Source organism: Coloeus monedula, assembly GCF_965178545.1.
Source record: "Coloeus monedula genome assembly, chromosome: Z".
Lineage (NCBI taxonomy): Eukaryota > Metazoa > Chordata > Aves > Passeriformes > Corvidae > Coloeus > Coloeus monedula.
In genome coordinates this window covers 39,566,875-39,586,938 of record NC_138822.1, presented here as the reverse complement: position 1 = coordinate 39,586,938, position 20,064 = coordinate 39,566,875, and the positions used below count along the sequence as shown (strand labels likewise).

At 36.7% G+C, this 20,064-nt stretch overlaps 1 protein-coding gene across 1 annotated transcript in view; it reads left to right on the top strand.

Annotated features, from left to right (window-relative positions):
* Positions 1-16,638, top strand: part of BNC2 (basonuclin zinc finger protein 2) — a gene marked incomplete at both ends in the record, with an annotated part of 229,798 nt that extends 213,160 nt beyond the window's left edge. Inside the window, 1 exon segment of the mRNA XM_082301491.1 lies at positions 15,978-16,638. Within this exon segment, the coding sequence (XP_082157617.1) occupies positions 15,978-16,638 (661 nt within the window).
* Positions 16,639-20,064: the final 3,426 nt, after the last annotated feature.

The window sequence follows — 20,064 nt, the reverse complement described above, 5'->3', positions numbered from 1 at the left end:
CGATTTTGTGGTCAAAACCAGTGATGAAAGAGGTGACAGGTGGGCCTTTTGCCTTCATTAGGTCTCGTTGAGAAACTGCTTTTTTTTTTGAGGACACATAGAGCCATCTTCTCAGTTAGACCTAGTGCATCCTAAAACCCCATTTCACCTCAGTACTGACACTATTAAAATCAGTGGGTTTTAGACTAGGACACAACATTAATAGTAACACCAAAGGAAAGGTAAAAGGAAAACCATGTTTTCCTCTCTCTCAAAGCATGGAAAATAAATTAATTCTCAGTGTACCTGTCCAGAGGAACAGAGTGAAAACTTTTAATTTTGTCTGTCTGCTACTTAAGTAGAACTATTCATTGCTCAGGTTTTTCTTTCAGGTTTAAGTTTTCTCAAAAAGTGAGCATGCATGCATACGCCTGTGCATGTGTGTGTGTGTGCACGTGTGTGTTCCACAAGATGGGAAAGGTAATTGAGCCCCATGAATAAATTTAAAAACAAAATAATATCTTCTCAGGGTGACTTATAAATAAATATGAGGCAACTATTGGCGCCAAGTGTGATCATGACATTTGATTGCAAGTTAAATCAGTCCAGATTTAAAAATGTAAACTCCTTGATTTGTATGGATCAAGACATCTGTAGGTGGTTTATTAAAACCTGCTGATGTTTCCAGAACTAAATTTGTGCAGATATGGGCCTCTGGGTAGCTGTATTGAAAAAGCAGATGCATACTTTTTGTCTGGTTACCTGACTTCCGGCCCTGTACAGGTGTGCTTGAATAAATTAACATCAGTTACCTATGATGAGCCACTGCACACATTATCAAGGGAGGTGAAGATGTGAGAAAGCTGTTACCTGCCTCCTGTTATCACCTCCTTGACACAACAGTACCCATTTTTTCATTGTCCTACCGGGCTTGGAATCTTCTACAGATAACTTTTTAGAGAATTATTTTCTATAAATGCACTCAATTCCAAGAAATAAAATACTTTGCGTCTGTCCATGGTAATTATTCCTGTAATTCCCCAAATATAATTAGCTGTCATATACAACTTGAATTTCCTCCAATAAGAACAAGGAAATCTGGTTTTAAGACATTAGGTGTTTGATGAACCATTTGTCAAGAGACAAAAATGATATCTGATAAATTTTTAAAAATATAAACACATTTTACACCTGTACTATTGTTTCTGGACGTGATGCAGTTCATGAAGAGACTAGCTGCATATCCAATACAATTGAATGAACCATTAGGTTTTCTCTTGCAGAGACACTAAGACGTGTGTCATTGCTAATGTTCACATAACTCTTCCTTACACAAGAGAAGCTGTATCATAAAGAAACATTTTGTGCCACCCCTAACACAGATCTACTGATCTAACCTCTTCCATGAGTAGTCATGTTGAACAAAGACTGCCTGTCATATTGCATACTCACCAATGTGAACAGAAGAAGAGGAATTAAAACTAGAATGCATAGAAAAACTGTCTTCATAAGATTTTTAAATAGCATTTAAAAGAAAATAGATAAATTGAGGCACAAGGCTACTTATGTAAGTAAATATTGAAGGATCAGTTCTGATGTGGAGGGAATTTTTTTCCAACTACATACAGTCATTTGTTTGGGGTCTGAATTGGAAGTGGTGGTTGTTTTTAGAAACAACCTGCTGTCTACATTATCTTGTTCTGCTTTGGTATACAAAATTGTATCACTTAGGGAGGGAGAAGACAGTTTTTTGTGCGGTTCAAGAAGTCTCATTTTTATATGAACTTGCAAATAAGCCAAGGTATTTTCAGTGACCTGAAAAGCTTATTTAAACAAACTGCTACACCAGAATTAACATAGGTGGGAAACATAAGTAAACATTGAAAAGACTAGCCAAAAGCAAAACATGTATTGAGCAATATTTTCCCCCGGTATGTGCTGTGACAAATAGTGCAAATGTTTAATGTGTTTTGTCCAAGTTTCCTACATAAATTCTGTGTGTTTTCCATTTGGTGAACAAGGTTATTCGGGAAGACAGGACTGGGGACATGAAGGCCTATCATAATACCATAGTTGCCCCTAGGTTGCTAGGAAAACACTGGAAGAGTCACCAATATTTCAGAGAGTGAGAGACAATTAGTTTCAATTTATCTGAGTAAATGTAAAGCTGTACCCCATATATGAAGGTGTCCCATCTTCCCTAGAGTCTTTTGGAAGTGGGTTAAATAAAACATCTACTCACATTAGTTCCCACAAGGAAAGGCTCTAGCTGTTCTTTTAAACTTAGCAGCAAAAGGCTGTAAGATTTCTGCTATGGAGAAGGAAGCTGTACTTTACAGATAGAAGATAACACCAGGACACTACTTCCAAAAGTCTGGGTGGAACAAGACACTGCAACTTGAGAGATGTGGTCCTCTTAGATTTAGGAGTCTGGGGAGAAATAGTGAAGGGTGAGGGAAACACATTTGTGGCAATGTGTTCACTGCTCTTTGGATTCACAGGTCTCAGTGAAGGACAGAGACACTCAGGCAGGTAAATGCTGTCATACATACATTCATGATCCATTCATTTGCTAGTTGTGCATGTCTGTTTGAAAAGAGAAACTTTCAATTAAAGAAGCAAACTTTCCATAAATCTTATACCTTGACCAAGGATTACTAATAGCTGAGACCATTTGCTTTTCCCCGTAATGACAATGCTGCTCTTTCCCCTAGATTTGAGCTGTTTCATTCATTGGAACATGAACTGAGTGACTGTGTTGGGACATGTACGAATTAATGTGAGTAAGAAAATTGGTGAGGCAAGTCCGACAAGCAAAAACAAACAAACAAGCAAACCCATAACCAACCAGCCAACCAAAAAAAAAACTACACCAAAAAAACCTGAACAAATACTCCCTCAAAAACTGAAAGACGGAAAATTTACCAGGTGTAGAGATCTCCAAAAAGCTACATTTTTTTGGATGATAGTGTGCCAGTCCTATCAGTATATCTAGACAGAGGCTGACATTTCAAAATATATTTTGAGGTAGAATTATGTAGCAGGTGATCAGTATAATAAAACAAAGATCATTTGGATTTCTATTCCACTGCTTTTTGACAAAATATGTCTTTGCTACTGAGACAGGTGAGGTGGGAGAGTTTTCCACTGAAATATGTCTTAGTAAAAGATGTTACTCAAAAAATAGTTGGCAATTATTGGGCTCTGGGTAAAAAAAACCCCACAAAATCCAACTTCTCTAAATCTGGGGCATTTTTTATGCTTATACAAGGTGCTAGTCATTAGCAAATATGACAGGAGTAAAAGCAAATCTGTGAAGTAGAGCCTATAGTTTCAGAAATATACCGTTGAGTTAGAAAGTACTAGGGGTAAAGCTAAATGTACTGCTCACTACGTATCTCAGGGTGATCCTGAAGAAAGACACACAGAGTTATGAATGAGATTTAAGTGCTCCACAAGTCAAGTAAGAGACCACTGTATAGGCACTGCAAGTGCACTGCAAGACACTGTGCACAGCTTTTCACTACCCCTTAATCCTGACCTGAAGGACTTGCAGTTTGCTGTCCTTTGTCTCTTCAGGTTAGCAGTGACATGTACCAGTATTTGTGATGTTATGCTGTAGTACTTCAGTTGAAACCACTCATTCACGTCCAGCACGTACACATAAAATGTTCTCTAATGGTATCTCTAGAGGTACCTCAGATGGTCTTTTGGGGCCTGAGGTAACACAGGAATACTTCAGGTGAGATACCACTTATGGCTCATCACAAGTTGACCTTTTAATGGCAAACACTGGATATTTCCTGACAACGGTTTTAGGCCGACTACTTCTAAAGAAAATCTAAGGCTTTTTGTAGCACTTCCTGCTTTCCAGCAACATCTTTTAAATGAGCTGTTTGTCATGTGCTAAGCAAACTTTTTAAAATTTTTTTAATTAGGAATTTATTTCACATTTAACCTTGCCCTAAATAGCATTGCTTTAAAAGATATGTCTAAGAAATAATTTAACATTTTTGCCATGAGGCACCTTCAAGCTTCATATAAATGGACCTGGAAGAGAAATGAAAGAGTTTTAGATTTTCCAGAAATGTACGCTCTCATAAAAGAGAAAGAATTGCAGGACTTTGTTGGCATTGTGTAAAAATGTAAAATGGTTTGTTTTGTATGGGGAAAACAGGGGGAGAGAAAGAAAGGATAAGATTGTAATAAGAAGATATTTTTTGCTGTCACTTTGGTTTTTCTTTTTTTTCTTTTTTTTTTCTTTTGAATAAAAAGGGGGAAGAAGGCCCCAAGCTGTATGTCTGTGTCAAACTATATGAGTCTGAAACACAAGATGTAAATTATAGGGTTTATAAGTTATTATTTCCAACGTCACTGATTTTGATTCTAGTGCTTTACAAACTTTATTGCTTATTTTATTAACTAGGGAAAAGTGTTTCGCATTTCCAGTTCAATACATTTTTTTTCCTTTCTTTCCCTCTTCCTCATTCTCTCTCCTTTTCTTTGTTATGCCAGAATAAAGAAAGCAATTACAGTTCAGCCACTTGCAACCAAAAATACAAATGGGACATAGTTAATTTTGCTGCCTGTAAACCTTAGGTTGTACTTTTGTGTTTTACACACAATATGTGGAAATAAAAATAGACCAAACGTATATGTGTGTCTGTGGATGCGTGTACTGAAAGAAAGACATACATTATGATTTTAGATAAGGATGTAAAAATACAATGCATAGAAAGAGAACTTGGATTCCCTCTCAGAAGGTAAATGAGCCCTTGTTTCAAGAAGAATATGCACGCAGGTTATATATTATGCAAGACTGAAAACCAGGATTTCATGAGGAGGGGTCTTGGAAGGAAGGATAACAGATCCTGCGCTGGATGTCTCTCAGGTCTGATAGCCAGATAGGGGAACAGCACTAATTCTGCAGCCTTTTTAGTCTGTTCTGTCACAGAAGGGGCACTGCTGGGTCAGTCAGCTCACTAGTAATTGTGTTTTACAGACTTCTAAAGCAATTGGCTCAGTCAGTCCCAATTCAATAAAAGTGTAGAGCGAGAGTGAGAGCACTTTTGTTCTATTTTTTACTTGAAATTATTTCATTCAGCAGTCTGTCTTTTTTATTACCAGGATTTGACATTAGCACTCCAAGCTATATTAGCATCCATTTCAGCAGTTCAGTAATGGTATTAAAAAAACACTTAACTTCAACGGTGAATGGTTGTATGACAGTACCATAAAAATCCACATTAAAAAAAAACTTATGTATTTGTCCCTGCAAATTATTTTTCACTCATTTAACCACTTCAAAACTACACTCTCTTGACTGGTGTTTGCAAGAGCTTTAGCAGCAAGGAAGGCTTGTAAAGGGGCTGCAACTGCAGCAACAATGGCATAAAGAGAAAAATGAAGACATTTAAAGAAGAAAAATGTGGCAGGAACATGCAAGCACACATACATATACAACAAAGACCTTTCATTTTGAGCTGGTGCCTATCATTCATCAAATGAAGTAAGATTTTTAAACTCAAATCACTTGAGGTAAAATCTTTGGCATCTTTCAGATTTCTGGGATTTAATTTTGAACCCAGCACTCTCCAAGCTTGGGACGGCAGCCTAACTATCTTGGCACTGCAGCACATTCATAAATGACTGCATTAGGTTCTAAATTTTGATTAAACATTCTGTAATTAATCAATGGTAGACATGAAGCAGTTGGCAAGGTCCAGAGCTACAAAATGTTTAAGACATAAAACATTACAAAGTAATTAGAATGTGCTCCTTCAAGAGAAGGATTGCCTTCAATAAAGAGGTAAATGATAGCATCATGTTTATTGTGGACGTAGGCAGCCAGTGCAATATGATAAACTGCAGGAGATACACATATCAGTAATCATCCACATTATTAGTGTCATTAATCATAATTCTAAAAATATGACAGCAGCAGCCAACTTTTTGACCAATTTTGCCTCTGCCTGTTGGCCGTTATAACTTCACTAATAGACTGCAGAGCTCCTGTGCGTGGCAGTTTGCATTGAGAATGGAAGGTTAATTATATTTGAGCTGCTGATTCCTTCTCTCCTCGGAAAAGACTGAGCACTTTGACAATCCCAGGAGCTCACTGCTGTTAAACCAGTAAAAGTACTTTATTGAAATTTTCTTTGTTGGTCAGGAATGAGTAGATGTTTCAAATGAGATATAAGCGCCAGGCTGGGACGGCCGTTAATGTTTCTTCCAAAATAATCCTTGGACAGCAAACTGAACTTAGAAATCTTTGCACATTCTCTTGTGGATGAGTAAAAAGTTGAGAATTTAATAAATGCTGACAATAGCATGTATAGAAGAATCTCAGAGGATAGAAATCACTGAGGAGTCGGGGCATCAATGGAGGGAGGTTGTAGGATAATCAGCTATCAGTTGACCTGATAGGGGTACTTATTTAGTAATGTAAAATTACTAATAAAGGAACCCTGTTGAAATGCCACATCATATTTGGTTTTATGTTTCCTCTGGTATTATATAAATAAACCAGAGTTTTTAGACAGATGAACATTAGGAATGAGAATTACTATTGCATTTTGACCAAAATAAATGGTTTACAGATTTGCTGTGGAACCTGAAATCATGCAAAACTATCACTGGATCTCAGGTTTTATTATTATTTTGAACTTGAGGTTCAATCACTAAAGAGTCTGTAAATCTTCTAAGCAAACCATGAGATAATGTGTTGCCATGCATCAACATCTGAGAGAAAAAACTGGTTTGAAATCAGAGTTGGGGGAAGCTAGGAGTTCTGCCTGAATTTTACTTTTATTTTTGCATTTACTGAAACTTGTACTTCAGTAAAATTCATGAGTGGGAATCTGAACTGGAGGGTCTGTTTGTGTAAAAACTTGCAAAATTATCACATTTGGCTGTAATAGTAAAATGAAATGAAGGATGAAAACTTCTGATTACAAAATTTGAATCATATAATATTTAGATGATTTAGGTTTGAAAATAAATGTTAATGCATGTATTCCTCATCCCTTCAGTATTTCTTAAGTTGAAATTGGGTCCAATAATTTAGTACCTTGTGTCAAGGACCAGGAAATACTTCAACACAGCGGATATGAGGACTTAATGCATGACTGCAGTGTGCTGCACCAGCTAAACTTTTCTGTAGAGCTTGTGTAAATTGTAGAAACAGTTTTGGAGTGATAGTGGCGCTGAGCACCTGTTATGCCCATCAAAGGACCTTGTCATATGTATAATGACCTTCTTGTGCATGTAACATTGCGACACTGTATTAGTTCACTCAGAAAATATTCTGTCAGATAAATCCTCTTATTCTAAACTTTCTCAACGAGTCTGGTTATTAGACAAGAGTGCAGGCTATTTTGTAATGAGTCTGTTTTGCTTCCAGGCAGCTAGTAAAGTGAGAGGTTGAAATGTTGCAACACAGTTTTGATCACTTCTGAGTAACTTTGGCAAGTACACCAGTCGTTGTGCTTTTTGTTTGTAACATCTTTTGATCTTTAATGAACAACAATAGTAATATTTTAAGAGTGTGACATAACCTCAATGGTTCTGAGCACACACGACAGTCGTGAAAGCGTAATTCTGTTCGCAGCATAAGGACTGTTTCACTAAACACCTCAACAGGTATGTACTGAATTATTGGACCTTTCAAGTATCCCAAACCTGAGAGATTTCTTTTTAAAAAATTATTTGGTAGCAAACATTCCCATCAAATATCAATTTCATATTTAATCTGAGTATTTGCTCACACAGTCAACTATCCTGCCTTCCTAAATGCTATCACTGCATTAACATTTTTTATGCATTCCATGGTGATGATAAATTGTTTTCTGACTCTAACTGTGGCTTAAGTATGCAAAAGACAGTTTGCCACTGCCAACAAACCAATAATTCTCACTAGCATCTTCAGAGTTACAACATTTATAAAGTTGCAAAGTGGAGTAAACAAACCATCTGTTTGGCTTTACCATACATGTCATGCTCTCTTATTAGCATATTACGATTCATTTAGTAAACAAATTTGGTGATTTTGTTCATGTCAAAGTTAGAGGGAGCTTGACGATGATTAACATTCCTGGGACAGGCACATTAATACATTGCTTCCTCTGCAAAGTTAAATGGCTTCTCAGGAGAATCACCCCTTGTTGACAAGATGAGACTGTCAATTTTGTTTGCCTGCCACATTAGGGGCCGTAAGGGGATGGGAAGCTCTGAGAAAGAGGAGCAGTGTAGGCAGCATAATTCACTGTGAATTGAAAAAAGAAGTCTAATTCTGATAAATGGTCGACCCCAATACATCCTACCTGTTATTACAACAGACGTGCCGTATCTGTGCAGTAAATTAGTTAAACCCCTAAAGAGTTTGATGGGAGCTTATCTTCAAGTGAATAATTTGAGTGTAGAGGGAGCTGTCTTCGTGACCAGTGTGAGTGATTTGTTTCATATTGAAAGGGATTGAAATGACTGGGCTTCACATCTTTAATTTGCAAGAACTTGCTTGTCCTTTATTTCCTGTATTTAATAAGCACTGGGGTTTTTTTTTTGCTTTTTTTAATAGATGCTGAACTGTATTTTACCTTTTGGATTTTCTTCCTATGCAAGGTTAATATTTTTCAGTTTCTATGCAATTTCAGGCCTCAAGAACTCATGCTATTACCCTGTTCTCAGGTAGCATAGTATTTTTTCCTTGACTCCTTCTAAAGTCTATCCCCTATACCTACTTTTCCCCTTACACTTAGAGGCAAATTAAATATGATCAAATACATGGAAGCACTAGTGTACAGACTTAAACCTTGTCCTTGTTCAGATAAATGTGGATTTTACAATTTAGGTCAGGTCAGGATTTCGAACCATTATTATCTTTGCTTAGATTTATGGATTTTTTTCTTTTTAATTGAAAAAAAATCCCAAAACAAAACAAAAACAAAACCTTTATCAAAGACTGCTGATAGAGTGGCAAAATTAGAACAGTAAGTGAGAAAATAATTTCTTTAACAGTTTCCGTTACTAATTAAATTCGAGGAACTGTTTTATTGTTGATTCTCTTAAGCAAGTGGAGGAAATTATTGCTGTTTCTTTCTTGAAGGAATATCAGAATTGAGGCCATATCTTTCTCATAAATATGTACGCTGTTATATTTAGCCAGAGTCTTACTTTCTGGTTCTTTGATTTTAGCTGCATGAAACTCAGCACTTTCAGTCTGCAGAAATTCTGAGAAAGCACAAAAATTCTGGGTTTACTTTCTGTAATGTTCACATATTCTGGGCCTTTCTATGAGTTTCAGGCTTAAACAAGCAGGAAAGGGACATGAAATTGAGGTAAGACCACAATACTTTGCCATATTACCAAATTGTGTTAGCAACTAAAATCAAGTGAAAATTTAAAACAAAACCATAAGTCTTAATTCTCTTTGTCTTTGAGGTGAAGAGAAACAAAGAAAACTTTCCTTTAACATTTCATTATAGGTAAAAATATAGGTTGAATACTGAGCTGAAAATCTGTGTGGAAAAAGTCTCACAGGAGGTATAATGAAAGTTTCTTGGTTTATGATATTTTAAACCCAATTGATAGAGCTTAGTTTTAAACTAAGTATAGCAGGAGGATAGCTTTTATGGCCCTGTACACCAGAGCAGTTACTTCCATATCCAACTTTAATAAGAGGTTTGTCAATTTGTACATAAACCAGCAGACAATTGTGTTCTGACCTTTGATTCTTTAACAAAACCTACTTCCAGCTGCTGAAGATTGTGTGGTTTTAGGTTTTGTAACCCAGTAGTAGCTTCTTTCTTTTTAAAACCAAAAATAAAACAAACCTACTATCACTTGGAAAAAAACATAATTTGACAGAAAATAATATTATGTTGTCTTTACATGCATTAAGTCTCAAAATATAATTTTATTGTGTTACTTAATGCTGGGTTCACTTATTGATCTTAAAACAAAGCTGACCAAAGACTTATGGCCTCCTGCTGTCATGTTCTGTTTGTGATTTCTTTGCAGTGTTAGAGTGCTAAGGCTAGGGTATATTAATTTATCAAATCATGTGTTTGCCAGAAAAGGCATTTTCAGAATATCTGAAATGTCTGAAACCGGGATGGTGGCTTTCTTGGAAGCATAGGAAGAACAGCTGTGGCTGGGTACAATCAGAAATGTTGAAATGGATCATTTCAGAATTTTAATGAACAATACTGTATACTTTCATGGTTGACTGAGGTCTTTATCAGGGAACTTTGTTGCTTGTGGTCAGCCAAGGAGAAGCAAGGGCCCAGTAGCTAGGACATTTAACTGGGGCATCAGTTGTCTTGTCTTTTCTGTCTCACTGCATCAAGCAGTGGAAAGTGGGTTTCCATAGTCCCTCTCTCTTTTTCTCTCTCATCCCACAGTATTTAAGTACAAACATACATTTGCTCTTGCTAAAATAATTAAGAAAATAATGCTATATATTTAGTTTTCGACAACCTGCCCTGTCCTGAACTGCAAACATATTCAACCTAATTTTTCATGCAGTTGGTTTTGTGCCCTCTATAATGTTTGAATCTAAATAAACAGTGCTATTTATAATCCAAATTCTCTAACTCTGCTCTGTGCATCCGAGATGAGGTTTGCCCCAGTGCAGATAGGACTGCAGCTATGGGTGCATCCACATTTGGCCTTGAGTCATCCATAGAATTCAGGCCAATTTCTATACCAGGACAAATTCTGCTCTGATAAATTCCTTCTCACTCACTTCAAAATGAAATTAAAAGACTGACTAAATAAAAATAAAGTGGCCATTAAATTTTTTCTCTCCAACAAATGGACAGTAAATTAACAAAATCAGATTCATTGACAAGTGTAGAAAGAAACTGCTGAAGAGATCCCAGTCTGGATTTATGATCTGTGTAAATAGAATGTACATTTAATTGACCATATTTCCTAGGCTTATAATTCCCTTCCTTCTCTTGGTGGATAGTGCATCTGTCACCAAGAAGCTCGCTAGTAGTAGGTGGGGTGGAATCAACAATGAATTCTAGTTAAGGAAGAATACTTCCATGAACTTCACAAGAGAAGGAAAATACTACTACCAGTGGGATCATGCTGAGAGTCAGGGAGCTACTGTAACTGCTGTAGGATTGTGCACTGCACTGCTGCCAAAATTCCTGTCTGGAAGGGCAGTGGTGAACTCAGAGGTTGACACTTCACCACAGCCAGAGATTTCATGTGTATCATCATCATCCTCAAGGCAGCACTGCTCCATTCTTATGGCCAAATCCACTCTAGTGAGGACTTTGCACACACTTTTGCTTTCCACATATACAATTAATTAATAGTAACCTGAAAAAAGAGTGGTATTTATGTCAAAAAATCAGTTATTCTGTGTCCTAGAGTTTGCCACAGCAAGCTACATTTCAAAACATCTTGGAAAAATACTCTTTTCATTTTTAAGGGTATCTGACACATAGTACAGAGGTAAACAGGTGTTTGGACATTATTTGGCACAGATAGGATTTTCAGAACTAAACCTCCTCACCATCTCTTGTTGCCTAGGAGCGGGTAGGTATAGTAACAGAGTGAGATACGCCTTTAGTTAAACTCATTTGATGTTGTATTTCTGTCTGGAAGACTTCAATCACCAGCTGTCTTTACACAACATTTCCACTGTGAGGATCAAATGCCATTCTGGTAGTTGATGTACAAATAAGCAATCTAGGAAGTCCAGAGACATTCAAAGGACTTCATTAGGCCAAATATTTTGTTTCATACACACATATATATACTTCTGTGAATCGTTTATGTTCTTTAAGTTTTTTTTCCTGCAGATACAGCAGCAATTGCAGCGCAAAGGACACCAGAGATGGCCTTGAATTAGCTAGCTCAGGTATGAGGAATAATGAAGCCATGGCAAGCTGAAGCTCAGCAGGTTTTGGCATATTTTGCTTCAGGATTTTCTGTCTGTTTGATGGCAGTGTTCATGCATTACCACAAATCACTCTGCCCAAGCTGTGCCTCAGCTTACTCAGGGACCATTGTTTACACATACCTGGGAGCAGTATCTGGAGGAGGAAGAGGTAAGCAGCTTTGTAAATCACATCAGAGAACAGAATAGCTGAAGCAAGGAACTGCAGGTGTCCTGGGGAGGAGCAGATGAACAAGATGACAGGTGGTTAGCATTGGCTGAGGGCTTCTAGGGGACTTCCTAGGGCTTGGGAGTGACAAAGCAGAGCAGAAAGAGTTGGATTAGGATGGAAAATCTCTGCTTGGTATGGAGAAGGGAGTCCGAGACTTTGGGGTTTTTAATAAGATTTCAAAACTTCAGTGTCTAAATAAATGAATTTTTTTCACAATTCATTCCTCCTTCTCCACCAGAATGTTTTCGCATATGATATTTAGGGACAGTATTAAACACAAGTGAAATAGATTAAGAAATGTATGTAAAGGAATCAATTCTTTTGAACTGTGGTTGCATAATGGAAATCGACTGCTATGAATGAACCTATGTTCAGAAGTTATGAACAGCAGAGCTAATGCACTGCCATGAGTTCATCTTTATTATTGCATTACACCTGAATCAATTGATAAAGTAGCTTCTTTTTAAGGCTAGGAATGGCACTTAATTGAATAAAAGTCAATGTAATTATATTAGGAGAATCCAACAGTACTGCTGACAGCGGAAAAGGGACACTACTGAGCAGAGTGCCAGAACTGGTCCGCACATTTCTGCACATCGTTTGCCTGACAGATATTATGGGCTGGTACATACTTTAACTAGATTACTGATTGCTACTGCTGTAAGTGAGAATTGAATAAGGGAGGCATCTCTTCTTATCAGAGCATCAGCAGAGTTTGCATCCTTACACTGGTCTTTCTCAGAATGGCCTCTGTCTATCTGGGGCTTGGTGGCCCCTCTTTAACTCGGCAATTTATTCTTATCTCTTCATTTAGTGAATGCTGAAGTTATTTTCACTGCATGCCTGACTGTTGTTTTTCTCAGCAGCAAACCAAGGAAATCGTAAGCATGGATGCATAGAAGCAACAGTTACAGTTATCCTGACTAGTTTGTATGCTGAAACAAATTCCCATAACACAGGAGTGAGGAGGAGAAATCATAAGTATACACCTGAGGACTTTATGAATAGTTTGCAGTTAGCCTTATGATGATAAGCGCAAATGAGCTTTTATGGTCATTTAATAACTCTGGTCAGTGTGGACAGGCCTTCACAGTACTGCACTTAGCAACTTTACATGGAGCTACATTCCATCTGAAACTAGGAAGGCAAGGGACCATCAGGACTACTGTTTATCATTCATGTATGTGAACACTGCATGCATATGTTCAGAACTCATCTGTGGATAATAATGGGGATGGTGTGAATATGCTTTGATTAATTTGCTTTATGTTTTCTGTATTGTGTGATTGAGTCAGTATCCATCAGAACAACAGTATAAGTGATATTACAGCTGACAAAAACCAGTTTCACAGTCAAGACTTTTTTTAAAGTCTGTGTTTTATTGGTTTCAGATTTTTTTTTTTTTTAACCAGATATGTCTGGATTGGAATGTGAATTTGTTCTCTCTCTCTCTCTCTCTCTCTCCTCCCCCTCCCCCTTTCTTTCTCTTCTCTCCTCTCTCTCTCTCTCTTTTGTGATCTCAATTTAGCAAAAGATTAGAAAGCTGATCTTATCACAAGGTAAGCTCAGCCTTCCTAAGTGCAGTGTGGGGATATGCATAATTACACTTCTACGCCTCAAAAAGGCAATAGTGCTATACTTGCTTGTGTGAAAGGAGTATTTCCCATGTGGGACAAAAGCAAGAAATACTCTCCACTTTTTCCACCCTTGCCCATACCTCTCAACTGTTTCTCATTAGGAGAGAAGTCCTCTATTCTAGACTGCCCCCTTACTGGAATAATTGAATCCCAAGCACACACAATTCAATTAAACTGCATTTCAGTATCAGTTTTATGTCAGAAAAGAGTTACCTGCAGTTGCAGGTGAGTGGGACAGATCAGTTCTATTGCTGTTTGTTTAATCTCTTAAGTTATGTGCAACAGATAAATGAATCACAAAGTATGTGTTAGAAAATTACAGATTTACTCCACATCAATTTAATCTTCCTACTTTTGCATTTGCTTTATTTATTTGCATTGTATTGCTGCACCATGTTTTGAACTTCAGTTGGTTGAGAGGTATGTTTCAAAGGGTTTCTTAAAATAGAAGCTTCCAATAAGGAAATATTGCTCATAGCTATTGTTCCTCTTCACCCTTTTTTGTTAATGTAGGACCTGAATGTCTGTAAAATATTTGATCATTGTTATGTCTTCCCATGACAATTTTATACCTAGTGCTTTTTGCAAATTAAGCTATTCCTATGTTAAAATTCTCTCTTTCTCTCTCTCTTTCCCCACCCTTCTCCCACTCCCCCCGCCCCACCCCCCCCCCCCCCCCCCCCTTCTTTTTCCTCCTACATTTGGGCTCTGATCTGCAATTTATAATGGGCAGACAGACTGGTGAGTCTGCATGTTGTAAATTGCGGGTTTGGGTCCTTAGCTTGCAAAGAATGTTATGCAGTAGAACTTCGCTAATTCTTTTTTTGCTGACTCAAAAATCAAGTCACCCTCCAAAGAAACTGAATAAATATTTGCCATTTCCACAGCAGTGCTGCACATTCTGAAAACTGAACCCTAAAGTTTTCTGTTACTGAAAACTTTACACTGATTTCTTATACTTAAGCACTTCAGCAAAACGAGCATGTTCTGTGGTTAGAGGTCTTTGATATCTGTCATGTTTGTTGGTTGAATCATTAATTCAGAAAACACAGTTTTTCAAAGAGGGTTTCCTGACACTACTTCAAATCAGTGAGGTTCTACTGCAATGGATGAATAAAGCCAATGCCAAAAGTGGAGAGTAGAATGCAGTATTTCAAATAATAGGCTATTTTACACATTTACTAACCCAAAGGCTTACATTGTTTGCAAATGTAGAGCTTTATTTCTTGAGAGCAAAGGCCCAGATCCTGTAAAACACTTGAGAATATTTTAATTTGCATCTCTGGGGATCTGGTCCAAAACCCACTTCCATCAGTGACAGTTTTCCATTGTCTTGAATATCTGCAGTAACTTCAGCAAATACCTAAACCAAAACCACGCTTAAGTTTTTTGATTTATTTGGGGCAAAATTCTCACTGCCATTAATAGGTTTTTTTTACTGGACACTGAATTGCTTGATCAGCACTGCATACAGACAGTACAGGGAAAAGGACAGGGAAGAGTGGCAGTGACAACCTAGAAGGATGAAACCACCAACTTTGTTTAAGATTTTCAGAATCTTACATGTAGATTTCAAAGACTTGTTCTCTTAAACCCTTCAAGTCTTCTCCATTTTGGTTTGGCCTGATTCTGAATCCCTTTATGAGAGAATTAAATTACCTGAATCAGGACCTCTGACAATGCGTTTATTCAGTTACTTTTATTTTACTCTCCTCCTATATTTCATTTACAGAGCTATGTGAGTACATATATATATAAATATAGACATATTTTTAAGTATGGATGGATGGATAAATAGCTAAAGACATGGATCCAGAGTAAGACATAGATAGACACACATGCATATATTTCATATATTAATATTTTTGCTTCTTGAAGAGAAGGAAAGTCACCAGCCATTCAGGAATCAAGAAGATCATTTTGCATTTTCTGCTAGTGCAATTTATTTTTTTGTAAATTTCAAATAAAAGGGCTCTAGCTGCTGTTGGGGACTAATGTTGAGGAGCAGCAGCTGCCAAGAAAAACAGTAAGGGGGGAATTTGCTTATTTTGTTTAGTTTTTATGTTGTAATTTGTCCACTTATAGAAAGACTGAAATTTCCAAGCAACATGGACAGGGGATATTTTTATGAAAAATTATCAATAAATCAGGATTTGGATTTGGTGCTTGATGACTGTATGTTTAATCAAAAATACTGTACATTTTCCTTTTTTTCCCTTCCCTCTTCCTTTCCCAGACACAGTGCTAACATAAACCTGCACCGTAAACTGTTGACCAAAGAACTGGATGACATGGGCTTGGACACTTCACAGCCTTCTCTTAGTAAGGACCTCCGCGATGAATTTTTGGTGAAGATATATGGCGCTCAGCATCAGATGGGGCTTGACATAAGGGAAGACACATCCTCGCCTGCTGGTACTGAGGATTCCCATATGAATGGGTATGGCAGGGGCATGGCAGAAGACTATATGGTACTAGACCTGAGCACCACCTCCAGCATCCAGTCCAGCAGCAGTATCCATTCCTCAAGAGAATCGGATGCAGGAAGCGATGAGGGTATTCTCCTGGACGACGTCGATGGGGCAAGTGACAGCGGGGAATCTGCCCACAAAGCAGATGCCCCTGCCTTAGCTGTAGGTATGGGCACCGATGTCCCAGGATCCCTCATGTTCAACAGTGTTTCGGTGAGCAACGGTGGGATAATGTGTAATATTTGCCACAAAATGTACAGCAACAAGGGAACCCTCAGAGTGCACTATAAAACAGTGCACTTGCGAGAAATGCACAAGTGCAAAGTCCCTGGGTGCAACATGATGTTCTCCTCTGTCCGTAGCCGAAATCGGCACAGCCAGAACCCCAATCTGCATAAAAACATTCCTTTCACTTCAGTAGATTAGGTCAAGGATGGACACAGCCTATTGCCAGCTCTCAGAGAGGGCCCACTACATCTGAACTGCCATATACAGTCTCCCTTTATATATATATATATATATGTGTATATATATATATATACACACACATAAATATACATATATATATATAATTTTTTTCTTTTCTTTTATAGCAAAAGAAAGAAACACCAGGTGCTTTTTCCTCTTTGTTGGTTGTTGGGGTTTTTTTCTTTTTTTTTTTTTTTTTTAATAGAAACAAAATCCAGGACCTTTAATTTGGGGGAAGAGATCCTTCATGGAAAAAACAAAAACAAACAACAACAAAAAAAACCAAACTAAAAGAAAACTTGTAGCTGTCCCTAGTTCTGTTAGAATGTTCTTGGTCATCTCCAAAGAGACAGTTTGTTCTACCCATAACTTGCCTGAAAAAAAAAGAACAAAAATAACCAAAAAAAAAAAAAAAAAAAAAAAAAGAAAACAAAACAAACAAACAAAAAAAAAAGAACAAAAAAAACCACACAAAAAACCCCTAAAAACACACAAAAAAATTGCAAACAAACAAAAAGAGAAAGAAAAAACAATCTACTTAGTTGTCTTTGTGTCTTCTAAGCATTGGGGATAACGTTCTACTAAGCATGGCTGTTACACTTGTATATATATATTGAGCCTTGACAGGCCTATGATGTAAAACAATTGTATTGATGGTGGTTTAACTCTAATTTTTTTTGCTTAATTTTTACAGTTACATTCAGCTGTTAGATAAGCAGGAAAAATAGTTTGCTGGCTAGTTTTACTCATTTATGTTAGCTTTAATGCACATTTTTAAAAGAACCACGGTCTTGTTTTAACTACCTGCTAGATATAATACAGAGGTGCTGGCATGCTTTACAGTACCTGTAATTTGATACAGTTTTTTTGTCTTGTACTATTACATAAATCCAGTCATGCACTTTTTCGTACACTACAAGGGGATGTGTAATAATATCCATGCTTTTTTTTTTCTTAAACTATTGCCATATTTTCAGTAAGTGTCTTTAAAAAAAATACACTTAGATAAAAGTGATCTGGTCAGTATGAGGGCATGAATGCCAAACAAAGAGTATTAGTGTTTAGTGTTAATACAAAAGTGCCAACTTTGCACACATTTTGAAAAAAGAAAATGTAGTTATTCACCATAACCACAGTTGTAGTTTTTGAACTACACACAAAAAAAATACTGGGGAGGGAAAAGGGGTAAAGTGAAATACAGAATTCTTGGTGCTTTTTTCAAGTGCCAATTATTACTAGAAACAATAGTGCATCCTTATTCCTTATATACTACATTGCATAAAAAAAAAAAAACAGAATTGTGTCATGTGAACCAGTAGAAACTTTTTTTGTCAAACATGCATAATATTTGGGGATATAAATGCTGATACTACTTGTCACAGAACAAAGATGAATATAATTTTGTGTGCTTCTTATTATAGCCTGGATTTTTGTGGTGTTTAAAAGAAAATCAAAAGGAACAGGGAAATAATGTTAACTATGTTGTTCTGTAAAGTTGTCTTTTTTGCAATGGAAAGTGCTGTAGTATGATTAAGGCATGTTTTATAGAAGCAATCAAAAGAAATTAATGACAGAAGCACTTAGTAGCTCTGAAAACATATGCTGGACTTTTTATTGGGTAACTTTCCCTTTGGATAAAATTAGAAGACAGAGAAAAAGGATGTCTAGTTGTGTTAATGTTTTGTGTTTCACTCGCATGATTTGTCAGAAAATAACAAAAGTCCAAGAAAGATAGTGAGCAAGAGAGCAAGCATGACCAGGAGACAGAGAAGGAACAAGCAGTTGAGAAAGGCAGAGAGAAAGGAGGCTGCCCTCTGAATTTTTTTGTTTCCGGTGTTTACACATGTTGCTTGAGCTGGTAAACCACACTGGCAGCCTTTGTTACCACAACATACTGACTGAGGGATGGTATTTACTTAAGCTCAATACACAGCCAAAGCCATTAGGATGTGTGTTGTAGACTCTTTTCTTTACAAAACAAATAACAATAACAAAAGCAAAAAGAAACAAACAAACAAACCCCCAAGGGATATTTCAGCATATAATAAAATATTCCTCCAGTGAGAATGTGTTCCTTTTCTGTATTTACTGACCCAGAACATTATTCTTCTTAGCAAAGTCAGAAATGCTCCATTGTTTCAGCTTGTCGCTGTATTGTTTTGCTGTGCATTTTGATTATTCTTACTTTTTATGTCCACTTGAGTACTTAATTCCTCTTACGTTTTCTGGAGGAAACTCTTAATATAGATTTCCTCTTTTTAAGTACTTTCTATGCATTTCAGTATTTTTGTTTCCAAAAATAGGAATCAATATCTAATAAATCAGTATTTCCAGTTGTAGAAAATAAAAGAAAAATATTTCTAAATGAATTCTCACTATGTTCCTATGAGTTACAAGCCTCTGATCATTTTTTTTATTCTGTACACTCATTAAGCCCTGAAAACGTTTGTGGATTCCACAGAAACTGTAAGGAACATTTACCTTCTGGTTTAACAAAAAGAAACTTTATAGCAAAAAAGTAAGCTGTTTCACTGACATTCTTCTTTCATCTTTTTTTTATTTTCTTCAAAGTCTCAACTACTTTGCCTTGTTAAACTGAGTGGAGAGATCTGCTTTGCTTTGTTTTATGTTGTGCAAGCTCAGTTTGTGAGAAAGAGAAATTAGAACAGTAAGGGTGCATTCTTCCAAAACACATGAACCTTTGTAGTGTTACCTGTACTGCAATCTCATCTCTCCTCCCAGGCTAATAGGAATAAGTAATATGAAAATTCTAAAAAATAAAAGAACAAAAATTGAATTATATACAGAAAAAAACCCACTCTTTTGTAGAATGCATGGTATAAATAAATATAATTTTTAATGAAAAACACATTTGAGGTATATAAATAATTCTTCACTGAATGAATTGCTGTTCAGCATTCTCATTTCACTCTGTTTCTGTTAGAGGTCAAATGGGTTTGGTAAACTTTTTTGGAAATTTGAGCATCATCTGTAGATAAATTCAGCAGATTATTGACATAGAAGAAAAAAAAAATATCTGTTTATGACACAAAATTGAACAACACATTCTAAAAAGTAAGGGGAAAGGGAAAAACTTCCAAACACTGTTAGAAGCTCACAAGTCCTACTCTTAATTTCATTCAGATTTTGCTTAAGATATGTAGGAGATATCATCTCTGTCTTGTGGACAGAATACTACTCACTGTTATTTTTAGGCAAATTTAGGCAAAAGTAGTTTATTCAGTGCTAGTGATACTAATGGCAGAACAGTCTTCTTTTTCGAAGGTCACTTACATTGAATTGAATGGCATTTCCCTCCTTGTGACTTAGCATGCATCTCTATGAGAATGTGTATTAGAATTTTTCCTGTGGTAGAATTTGTAT